This window comes from Schistocerca nitens, chromosome 4 (genome assembly GCF_023898315.1).
Source record: "Schistocerca nitens isolate TAMUIC-IGC-003100 chromosome 4, iqSchNite1.1, whole genome shotgun sequence".
Taxonomy (NCBI): Eukaryota; Metazoa; Arthropoda; class Insecta; order Orthoptera; family Acrididae; genus Schistocerca; species Schistocerca nitens.
In genome coordinates, this window is record NC_064617.1 from 218918266 (window position 1) to 218931120 (window position 12855).

Here is a 12855-nt window from a genome sequence, read left to right on the forward strand (position 1 = left end):
CTCGATTGTTAAGTGAAAATGGCCATTACGCTACATCAACGCGCTCAGTGTGTCATATGCTACGTGAAATTTTCGAGTATCGTATAGGCCCAGCGGGCTTTCATACGTCAGCACAACGTTACGGACCCATTATTTTTTGTGGAGGAGCTGTTCGTGCCGTCAATTACCTTGAAATGATCGAGTAGCATGTGGACTCAATCACAGCAAGATAGGATACTGGCATCATTAACCATCAACAGCACGGCGCTCCACCGCATTGGGCACTCATAGTGCTGTAACAATTAAACTAGATATTCCATGATCGCTGGTACGACCGTGGTTGACCTATCATATGGCTTCCTAATAGCCTCGGACTAATGCCTACTTTTTTTTTATTTTGTTTGGAACTGCGTTAAAGTTAACACTGTATTCACAACGACCACAGAATCTGGCCATCCTACGGACGTAAATTACAGCGGCCTTTCAGAGAATCACTCCAGAAATGCTACGCGCCACGTGGCGCAACATGGACGCGAGGTATATGATATGTGCCGAATTCGCAATGGCGACGTGTTGAGCGCTACTGTGCTATCACGGAAATTTCGGGCACAAACTCAAGACTCTCCTCCGCATCTGTGTACCATTAACAAGCAATAAGTTTGAATAGTTTCTTGTACACAGTGTTTTATTTTACTGACATCTCAAACGGATCATCTTGTATCTTGAATAAGGTACCAATAGTAGACAATGAAAACTCCAATTTGTTAAATATTACAGAAGTAGCAAATACTGTTTCTTAAAAAAATATATAAAGTGATACAGATAATGTTGCTTCATGTGTAACTTTATAGTAGAAACCTAGTTATTTAATACTTTCAAATCTCCCTTTTATAATGGAGTTACTGCTTACTGGAATTACGAGGTTTTCACAGACAGATCGAGTTTCGAGGTTTCCACTGCCTACCATCGATACTCCATATGAAACTATTATTATAATAGCGTAATGTAATCTTCTCATTACAAAGTATTGTCCATAAAGCTGTGCTTACTCTGTCGTTTTACCATAACTCAATGTTTTATGATAATTCTTTACAGTTATAACTACTGCTGTCTGTATACTCAGTGTTGCTTCAAGCCAAAATAAATAAATAAATTTTAAAAAGTCGTTAACAATTTCAGGCACATAAGCTCAAATGACAGTATTGTGGGGCAGGTTCGTAATACTGCACAGTAGACTATAGTGGAGCACGGCATGAAAATAAAACGTTTCTGCCAAGTTGTAATACGTAAAATGTGGTTTAATAAAATAGAATTGCGTCGAATGTATTCTTGACGTTCTAGAAAATACACGCAATTTTGTATGTGTGATATGGTAATTTCAGAGCTTTAAACAGGCAGTTTGGTAGGGGACCCCTGAAAGCGCGAGGCTCGTCATGCGTTTATCACTGGTAGTCAAACTGGTCCCTACCGGCCACTACAGCTTTCAAGGTGGACGGGAGGATTTTAAAAACATTTTCATTAGGTATATTATTTTATTCATGGCTGTAATTTTCAGTAACTGTAGTAAATATTTTTCACAATAACATTTAGTCGTCAGTCGCAAATATATTTTTATTATGCTTTACCAGTTTTGACAAATCAATGTGTCATCTTCAGAAACCTACGAAATTAGGGATATTGTAAATCTTTAGATCCCAGCTGAATATTTATGTGAAATATAAGAACTATAATACAGAAACTTACTTAGTACTTGTTTAGGAAATGTCAATATCGTCATCATAGATGCATAATGTCATGGCATGTCCAGAAATGTACATATTGTACGTAATTATTTTAAATGCAGGTTGAACCTTTTAGAAAAATTTGAAATATATAAACAGTTTCACCTAAATTCAAGAGTTATTAAATGATCAACTTGCATAAAAAAGCAGACACTATTTTGATTGCATATATATATATATATATATATATATATATATATATATATATATGAAAGAAAAAACAGTAATATGACATTCACATCAGAGCAGTTCTAATATATAAAAGGAATGGGTTAATTTTCACATTTTATAACAGATAATATGCAATCAAAATAATGTCTGCGTTTTAATGCAAATTGATCATTTAACAACTCTTTTGAATTTAGGTGAAACTGTTTATAAATTTCAATTTTTTCTAAAAGGTTCATTTTTTTAGCCCTTGTCAACTGTATGCAAAATTTCTATATTAAGCAAGGATGAGGAGGACGATGTGTGTTTCTCTATCTTGAGATATTCTGCAAAATTTGACTTATGAAGTCTCGCCGATCGAATGAAACAACAAGTTTACTGTTACCAGTCACCGTTTATTTATATCCAAAACCCGTTTCGAAGGTTTAAACGTCCATCATCAGGTGGATTTACTTGTTTTAGTATGCCCTATGTGTGTGTTGTGTTACGATTTTGGGGTAACTTGTGGCACTGTCTGATGGAGAAACAAAAGCACTATTTAAGAACATTGTTTTGAGGTGGTTTTTTGATTAACAAATAAGAGTATATCTAAAGGTGAAAACAAACAAGTAAAATAGAATAGCTCCAGTCGTCACAGGCTACTTTCTCTGTCGTAACACATCACATGTAAACTGTCATATTTTGTAAACAAAAATGGTGTCTGGAAACTACTAGGTGCAAAGAACGTACAGTAAAACAGAAACATTATCTCCAAGTACAAAGAATATATATCAACATTATTTGCATTAAGTTTTAAAGAATTGTGGAGTTCTTAGGTTGAGTTGCTGAATATTTTAAGGAGTAAACAAATACTTTTCTGTCAAATTTATGTGTCTTAAATTTCATACTCATTTGTATAATCAGGTGACATGTTGCAAACTTCAAGTAAATAAATACGTTGCCAACATTGGTAAAATTATACATAAATAACAATTTTGGCTGGGATTCACGGGCAGGAAGGAAAGGATAGAGGCAGAGAGAGAGAGAGAGAGAGAGAGAGAGAGAGAGAGGGGGGGGGGGATTCAGGTACAGGGTGAAAGAAGCACTTGGAAGAGAGAGAGAGAGAGAGAGAGAGAGAGAGAGAGAGAGAGAGAGAGAGAGACTTTTCTGGAGCAGGGGTTCTTAAGATTATGACTGTTACATGTAATGACCAAGTAAGGTTGGAATTCTCGCCGTCTTTGTTGAGTAAGTGTTCACGAAAGCTGATCTTAACTTTCCACTCTGTCTGACCTATATAAGAAAGCTGAGATATATTATACTGCAGTTTATAAACTGCATTAAATTTTGACAAAGTTTTTGGTAAGTAATTATTAGTATATGCTTTAACTTAGTGTGACTCTGCTTAATAAATTCTACAAAGTAAAGTTAATTCCCTTGTCTATTAACATTAATGTGGAACCGGTGGGAGGTTAGAATATGTTACTACTAATAGAGATAGAAAAGTAAGCGGTAGGTAAAAAAAGATTGACTATCCCTAAGTTATAAGAATAAAAGGCCTCCGACAACTGTTGTCAAAGTAGCTTTAACCTAGATGCGGCTGTTATCCTTCAAAGAGGATTTTTGCAAAGGAGCCTAAAATTTCTTTTACTACTTCATTATTCTACCTTCCAACAGATGACATTAGTATATACTTTATCCAACCTATGCATACCATTGTTTAAAATAACATTTGGCTCTCACTGTTGAGTCAGCAAAATTCTGTGTGTATGAGAAAACTAGGTTTGTTGAAAATTGATAATCTGCCTGACCTAGTCGATGAGTAAGTATAACTTCTCTGTGGACGTACGTATTACAGAAATAAATCTTCACATACTCTCTCAGACTTTTCATATCAATACAGTTAAAGATAACATGAGTAATTTGCATGCCCAATATCCTTTAGTGACTCTCTCTTCAAACACATCCTTTTAGGACATTAGCTTTATGCACACAAAATCAGGTACATTGTGCTTTTCTGTGTTTTGCTGTAACATAAGTACACACGTAAAATCAGATAAGTCAATATACTAGTGGCTTCATGGAGTGACAACAGCGTCGTGAGGGTTGCAACAGACTTTGATACTACAGATGTAACTCATCCAGTAATGTGAATTTACATCAGCAGAAAAGACTAACAGTAATTCAACAACCAAGAGTCATTTATCACTACAAGTTTATGGGTGAAACTGATAGAGCTAATCAAAATGTTTCACTCTACAGAGTATGGTATTTCCCCATTATTGCACATTTTTGTCGATGTAGTCGAGAACCGCTCATGATAGTTATGGTGGTAAACTGGACCACGTGGCATTTCGTCGAATTGTCACTGGAGTTCTGGAATTAAACTGCCTTGTTGCTATGCAACGAGCATGACAATCTAAAATCACAAAAACTGATTCTAGACACAAGCTGGAACATTATGTTGCAGACTTGCCACCAGATTCTGTTTCGAGAAAGGTGAAACAACTTCACTGTCGCCAATGTCAGAAAAAAATCTACAAGACACTGTAGTGTACCAGTGCATGTACCTTATTTCATACTGTTCCATACAAAAATAGTAGGACAACATTGATTTGACGCTTGAATAACGACAGTGTATGAAGTGCGTGTATATACAGAAGAAGTTCTTCGAGAAGGATGGTGTATTTTTTAAAAACTATGCAAATAAAAAAGGTAAAACTATTATATAGACATAATTTTTACTATAATTAAGTGATTAAAGATTTTGATAAAAGGAAACAAAAAATAATTCAGTCTTAGCATGCAGCACCAAAAGGCTTCCAGTAACATGGCGCATGCGCAGAGCTCACCTATGCGGATGGAGACCTTGCGTTGAAACTGGGAATTCCTCCTCTGCATCATGCCCGGGGGGAGCAGCAGGTTCAGGTTAAGACACTCCATGGCGCGAAGGCGGCGCGTATCTCGCACTGGTCGCTACTAGAGATGCGGCGGGCGCGCCGCCGTCCGCACACGCTACAGGTTCGCAAAGCATTGCGATCGCGACCGCCTGAACGCTTATAGCAGCTTGGCCCCTACCCAGAGCTTTGTGCACACAAACGCGCGGCCGCCGCCGCCACCACCTTCGTCCGTGACCTTCGAACTCCCCGGAGTCAAAATCTGGGGGCGAGGAGGTGTCTGGCGGGAGTCCTTCGCAAGGGTGCGCCGGATCTGCACCGGCCCTCGCCGATGCCTCGGTGGCCTCTACGTCGCCTTGATCTCTATCGCAGCTTTCAGTCGCACTAGGCCCGACGTGACGGAGGGCTGCAATGAATAACACTTCGCTTAACGAGAGCACACACTGTCGGCTCGTTCAAGGAGATGTTGGTGAGTCAACGACGAAAACCTTGGCACGCGTATTTTATAACGCCGTGGCCTCTGCTCTAACTGGTACTCGGTTATGTCAACTGGTCAATAAACAACAATGTACGATGGCAACCACTCGCTTACGGCAAACTGCACGCATTGCCGTATCACACTACTTATTTTCTATCTTTGCAATCTATTGACTACCTACACAGAGCGGTTAAAAACGACTTTCCGACTCTAGCCCCTTAATGCCGTGTGTCCCAAATTCGCATTATATCAAAGCGACGCGCTATCAAATTAAAGGTTAATTGTTTTGAGCATCAGTGACGGTAGGTGTAGATTATAACACGAAAGTACCAATGCCTCTGACATGTGCTGCCTTTGCTGAATGTTGTGGGTACTTCTGGAGCGGCTTGCTGCTCGCCTCTATTTATGACACATTCTCATCATTCTTTGGAGAATTATAGTTAGACACAGAGGTAAGCCATCTGTGTAAATAAAGACGTTATTAGCGAGCCTCGAACGAAGTTCGACAAACCTCGAGCGGTATATCGAATCCGCGGTCCTCTCCCTTGGAAGCGGCCTGAGTTCAAGGTGAACGCGAACCTGCGCCTGGAGCCAAGGTGGCGTCGGGCTCTGAAAACCGAAATTGGGATGACCGCACGGGTATCCGAAGCGCTGTCCTTCCGAATATGAGTCACGCATCTTACCACTGCGGTACCTACCTCGATAAACTAAAGACATTATGTAGAGGGGTTGGACAAAAATATGAAAACACCACGACACATTATCATGCCTAATAAGACATTCGAAACAGCTTCCATTCGTCTCGGAATGGATAAATAGGTTCTGTATAGTTTTCAAGGCAGTCTCATACCGTTCTTCATGTCAAATAGTGACAAGTTCAGATAACGATGATGGAGGCTGATAGCGGTCGCCACCCTTCTCTCCAAAGTAGACCACAAAGGCTCAATATTACTGAGACCCTGTGATCGTGGTGGCCAGGCGAGATGCGACAGTTCATCCTCGTGCCGATAAAACCAGCCCTGGACGGTGCTACCTGTGTGAGCAGGGGTCCTATGTTCTTGGAACACAGCATCACCATTGGGTAACAAACACTGTAGCATGGAATGGACCTGATCAGCCAAAATGGTCACATAATCCTTACCAGTAATGCGACTGTGCAGAGTAACCATGGGGACCGTGAATATGACAATATGGCTGTTCAAATCATCACCGAACCGCCGCCATGTTTCACTTTTGGGACATAAACTGAGCCAGAAGTTGGAAACTGTGTGAAGCAAGACTCATCCGAGCAATTGACTTTCTTCCATTGCTCCACAGTCCAGGTTTTAAGGCTTCGGCACACGTTTCCCTGTTACGGGCATTTGCGTTACTGATGAGTGGTTTTGGAATCCCAGCTCGCCCTGTAATTCGCTGCTTACGGAGCTCCATTTCTGTTCTTTTGGTGCTACATTCAATTCTGCAACGACTTTTGGGCTGTCGTCCTCTTATTTTCCGTCACAATCCTCTTTAATGACCGTGTCTTACGATCATTGAGGACACAGTTTCGCCCGAGTTGTTACTTAACGGGTGATGTTTTTCGTCTCTCTTGTATGCGGTATAAATATTCGACACGGTGCCTCTTGAGACACCAAACCGTCAGCTCCCTTGGTTACGGAAGCACCCACGATACGAGAACCAACAGTTTGCCACGTTCGAATTCAGTTACCTTCGGCCCAATGCACACTCACAACTACACAGAACACTGTTCTGTCCATGACTGACACTTGGAATACACTGAGGACATTGCACGGTACCGTTCGTGGTCAGATACAGCAGGACAACCTGCAGGCTTTGCCAGCATCTACATTTGTGTCCAAGCGTGCATTTCTCGAAGTGTTCCCATATTTTTGTTCAATCCCTCTATGAGAAATTACCAGATGTGCTCGTAATATCTACAAACAAATGGTGAACTTTTACTTTCGTTTCTACGTGTAACATACTTGAGGCAGACTATATTTAAGCTCTGAAAGACTGCTCGCAAATGATTCAAATGGCTCTGAGCACTGTGGGACTTAACATCTGAGGTAGTCAGTCCCCTAGAACTTAGAACTACTTAAACCTAACTAACGTAAGGACATCACATACATCCATGCCCGAGGCAGGATTCGAACTTGCGACCGTAGCGGTCGCGCGGATCCAGACTGAAGCGCCTAGAACCGCTCGGCCACACCAGCCGACCGACTGCTCGCAGACATCATCTGTATTTAGAGTGAGGTGTGACGGGGAAAAAAACTAATTCTAGACGGAATTTCCATTTTCTGCAAATTTATTAGTCTGCACATTGGTCACATCGCTACAATTGCATGCAATATAATTTTATCTAACCTATCAGAGATTGGGGAAATCTGATCTGACCGCTATGTGAAGTACGTGTATTGTGAGCTGTTATTCGCCTACATATATTTCTTATCTGGGCGGAGAGAGCAAGTCGGCAGAAGTGATCCAGATGGCAGATTTCCACGGCACACCGTTTACAAGATAAAAATGAACTGCTTTGTCACATTCACGAGAGTTTGCTCGCTTTGAATGTACGACGAAGTGGTCTACAGTGTATCGTAGTTGACAGATCACGTTAATGACTACGAGAAACCAGAGGTTGTCGACGTGGTTACTGGCTGACTTCGGCCACATCCTTACCGAATTTCACAGCAATTTTTGTAAATACTGATAAAGCATTACGTTACTGTACTCCGGTTGTAGACAGATATTGTATCTGATGGATAAATTATATCATGCAGTGGAAGAAAAAGGGCGTCGTCATTATCTCGGCAAATAAACGAATGATAAACATAATTTAACCATGCAGCGAATAGCACCCCTATTGTGTACTATCGCTTTCCGTTCAATCTGCTTCGAAATGGGTAAAGACTGGAATGACAGTGTCAAGATGTGCACTGAATACTGCACATCATGGCCAGAGAAATATATATATATATATATATATATATATATATATATATATATATATATTCCCGTAGAGTAAAGAATTCGTGTGCAATAGCGCAAGAGATGGTTTGAGCGCTGTGAAAGAGAAGACCTTTCTACAAGACATCATTAGGTATATAAGGCGAATAGTAAAGCAACCGTCGGTTCGAAAAGCAAAGGTTTCAAACAATTTGGTACCTAAGGGCTTTTAAAGTTCAACAAAATAACCAATGACTGCCATCAAACTTATACCTGCTAGTACAGTGGCGTTCTTACGAGGAGGTGGCTGCTTTGAATCCTGTTGGTGCAAGAAATTTTCAGCATCAGTATTTTGCCACGACTATGTGCCCATATACTACGTTATTAAATCTCACCGCATCCCTCTCTCTAAAAATATCTAGCAAATATTGACTCTAAAGTGTATACCTTAAGACCTGTGAGCACTCCTTTCATCTTCGATGCTGTGAAACACGTCTCTTCCACTGAAAACTGTTTGCTTTCTAAATCTTGGAAGAAGGTAGCATCGATCAAAATAAGAAAAAAGTCCAGTAAACATAGACTCTAAAACGCTTACCTTAAGATCAATGAGCCCTTGTTTACTAGAAGAGATGCGTTTCACAGTAGTGCAGATAAACAAGTGCTCATAGCTATGAAGGTATGCATTTTTGAGCCCACGTTTACTAGACATTCGCAGTTTCGAATCCTGCCTCGGGCATGGATGTGTGTGATGTTCTTAGGTTGGTTAGGTTTAAGTAGTTCTAAGTTCTAGGGGACTGATGACCTCAGATGTTAAGTCCCATAGTGCTCACAGCCATTTCAGCCATTTGTGTGTGTGTGTGTGTGTGTGTGTGTGTGTGTGTGTGTGTGTGTGTGTGTGTGTGTGTGAGAGAGAGAGAGAGAGAGAGAGTCTCCATCATCCTACAAAGTTTGTAACATCATCAAGGAATCACTATGTATATACATCGGTTTATACACGCTGGCGCCTGTAACTTTTACGCTAGTAGCGTAGTTGGCTGGCGTTTCCGGACATGGGTTCCCATGTAAAACTTGATCTACTAAGTCCCATCTACAATCACTCGAATTGTACAACATGGATTGTGAAACACCTGTAGCAAACAAGCCATAAGCGAACAGATTAATGAATATACTTCCAAGACGATCATGTTCTTCAAGAGATCTCTATTTCGAAGTGATAGACGGGTGTTTAGTTACCATTTGTTTCTTTTCAGTTTCAATAGGGCATCCAAACACATACATGAACGTGTGTGACAGTAATTAAGTTACAATTAATCGTCTATGAAATGTCGGCTGACAATCTACGCCACACCACGCAGATGCCATGGCTCCGCTGTGGCGCTCAGGCATGTTGTTGTCAGTGTGCCAGAGAGGAGAGTGGTGCGACGCGGGGTCCCTCGACCCAGATTCAGCCTGCGGCTACCGGCTGTCGAGTTGTTACCCACGCGGGAAGCCCACCGGTTAGAGCGGACTACTGCCTCATTGCTCAACACCTCCGGCGCCCGTTACACCGTTATCTGCCGTGATAAACATGAACTACTGCCCGCCAGAATTGCAACACCGTGTCGCAATTCTACAGCGGCACCATCGTCGCCTGTCGAGACTTCAGATTATAGTTCCACGATACTGCTGCTCGCGCTGGTCAGTGTCCCACGACTGTCGTGCGAATATGCAATCGACGGGTTCGGGAGGGCAGTACTCAACGCCATGCAAGAACTCAGCAGCCACACGCGACTAGCGCCCGAGAGGACAGACATGCTGTTCGCTCGGCTGTGCACGATCGTACAGCCATGTTATCTATCTTGAGTCAGATGTGGGCTTGTTTGCAGTAACTCAAGTATCCTCACGAACACTATGACGACTCATATAGCACCTAAAAATTTTATCATGCATCATCTTATTATACAGCATCAGTACAATAAGTACAATTCCGTTACTTGTTACCCTTCTTGGTGCTGAAGTTTTAATGGCCACTGGTGTATACTCCACTTGTCAGAAAAGTTCCGGGATAAAAAAACAAGTGTTGTTTTATTTTACCTGGTATGTGTGCATCCTTGAAACGACCTTAGCCACCAACTCACTAGGTGGCAGGGCTGTGCTTAACAACACACTGTTTGGGTTCTTGAGACATTAGTTGCAGTGACACAACTGATGCTGACTGTGAGCAAAGAGTGAACATTTTCAAGTTCTGCATTAAGCTCGGGAAATCCCCAACTGAAATGTGGACAACGATTAAGCGAGCAAGAAGTCGTGTTTTCGAATGGCACAAAACATTTCCTGAAGGCAGAGATTCAGTGCAAGGCGAACCCAGAGCTGATCGCCCGTCTACAGCACATACAGATGCGAGCGTGGAGCGTGTAAGGCAGCTACAACAAGAAGACCGTCATGTAACTGTGTGTGCGATATCAGAAAATATTAATTTGAATCATGATGTGCGTCATTAGATCTTACGCGAAAATGTAGGGAAACGGAAACATAAGGCAAAACCCGTCCCGTCCCTCACAAACTAACAGACGGACGGACAGAAAGAGGAAGAATTTCTACTGAACTATTGGATAGAGCCAGACGTGATCGCACATTTGTGTCAAAGATCATTGCTGGAGATGAAAGTCGGTGCTACCACTAAGACCTTCACACGACGCGTCAAAGTGCTGAATTGCAGAGTCCTGGATCACCAGCCTTGAAAAATGTCAAACGACAACCTTCGAGAACAAAGACCATGTGGATCGCATTCTTTGACAGTAAATGATTAGTTCACCATGATTATGTTCCTCCAGGTCAAACAGTGAACCAAACTCGTTACATCGAAGTCTTGAGACGTTTGCTACAGGAAATTCGACGTCGCCGCCCTGATTTGAGCCAATCGCAGGACTGGTTCCTACAGCACGACAATGCAAGACCCATACTGCTTTATTTGTTACCGACTTTCTGGCCACATACTCTTTTATTGCCATCCCACATACACCGTATTCGCTCGACATCTTGCCTTGCGATTTTTTCTCGTTTCCGTGAGTGAAAAGGCAACTGAAAGGAAAGCTTCATCAAGATGTCGCAAACATCTAACGGGCTGTGACAAATGACCTTACAAGCGTTTCAGTTGAAAATTTCCCTGCTAGCTTCCAAGATATCCAGAAACGTTGGCAACTGTGTATAGATAGCCCAGGGGACTATTTCGAGAGGAGCTAGGATCATTGCTTTCTAAGTGCAATTTGCTATTTTTTCAGAAACATGTCCTAGAACTTTTCTGACAAAGGGAGTATGTATAGGATATATCAGATACGGCGGTTTTTTCAATAACTTACAAAGTAATAAATAAAATGATAATTTATGTAAATAACGAAACGCAAGAAACGTTACACTTTATGCGGAGATAGGAATATAGTTTATTTGGTTATTTCCCAGAGACTTACAGCAATGAGTTATAATTTTTTAAAACAGAACATATTTTTATTATCTAGCTAATGTATTTAAACCAACTGTATACAATCAGTTTAAATTTAATTTCTATAAATTTTAGTTGGGGAGCTAGAAACGTTCAAAGTATTAGGGGTAGATGCAGCCTAATGTGCATCACTGGTTGTGTAGAGGTGGACGTTCTGGTGTGCATTGTTCATTTAAGTGAAGTTTTTAAAAGCCTGACCATGTGCCTGAATGCATAACTCAGAGCAACTTCAAAATGACCCACAGACACGAGATGCAAATTTGCTGGTGTCACGGAGCGACTAGCTTCCTCGATACGCTGTTTGAAGTACCTGGAGTTTGTATGTTCCAGGTCAATATCTGTGGCAGACCACACCTAGTTTGTCTGTGTATTCCGACCTGTTTTGTTCACGCCAGAGCAAGAATATGTTGTACAATCTAACCAAAGCGAACCGGCGAATCGTGTCGCTCCGTGACGCCAGCAAACTTTGCATCTTGTGCGCAGCTCGTTCAGAAGGCGCACAAGCTGTGCCCTTAAGAAGATTCGGTCCCCACTTAAACGAACATTCCGCCACCAGAACATAGCCAATTGTGTACAGCAAGTTGCATTCACCACCAAAACTTTGAACGTTTGTAGTTCCCAAACTAAAATTTAAACAGTCTCGACTGATCATCTATAGACGGCATGTTCAACTCTAAACGTCCTTCCTTCCTAAAATTGAAAGAAATATTCTATTTAATAAATTATAGCTCGTTGTTGTAACTCTATGGAAAATAGCTAAATGAACTATGTTCGTAACTCCGCAGAAATAGTATTGTTTCTTAAGTTTAACCATGTCAATAAATATTCCTTTCACTTATTATTTTGTAAGTTATAGAGAAATACACTTTATCTGAACCACCCCGTATATGATTTGGCGTATGCTCCCTGATAATATACAGTCTCTTCGTCACTTATACTGCCGAAAGTCGTCAGGCATACCAGCGGTGTACCAACGGTATTTTGAAGGGGAGAGAGTCAGAAAGAGAGCGCGCATGTATATTGTCTTCTTAAAAATTCCTGAAACGTTCCTTCAAAAGTGGTGCCGGTTCTTCGAAATACACGAGCTCCCCAGCTCCGTCTTCACAAACACGTCAGTTTCTGTTGGGCAGCCACCACAAATATCAACAACATCCT

The 12855-nt window shown here is 41.4% G+C and overlaps 1 protein-coding gene across 5 annotated transcripts in view; it reads right to left on the reverse strand.

The window, feature by feature from the left end:
* The window catches only part of LOC126253457 (6-phosphofructo-2-kinase/fructose-2,6-bisphosphatase 2), a 370956-nt gene that overhangs the window by 68946 nt on the left and 289155 nt on the right, over positions 1-12855 (reverse strand). Inside the window, exon 2 of one of the 5 annotated variants that reach the window (XM_049954808.1) lies at positions 4757-5207. The exons of the other annotated variants lie outside the window; for them this stretch is intronic. Coding sequence (XP_049810765.1) covers positions 4757-4847 — 91 coding nt within the window. The 5' untranslated portion in view covers positions 4848-5207. The remainder of the gene's footprint in view (positions 1-4756; positions 5208-12855) is intronic. 5 annotated transcript variants of the gene reach the window in all.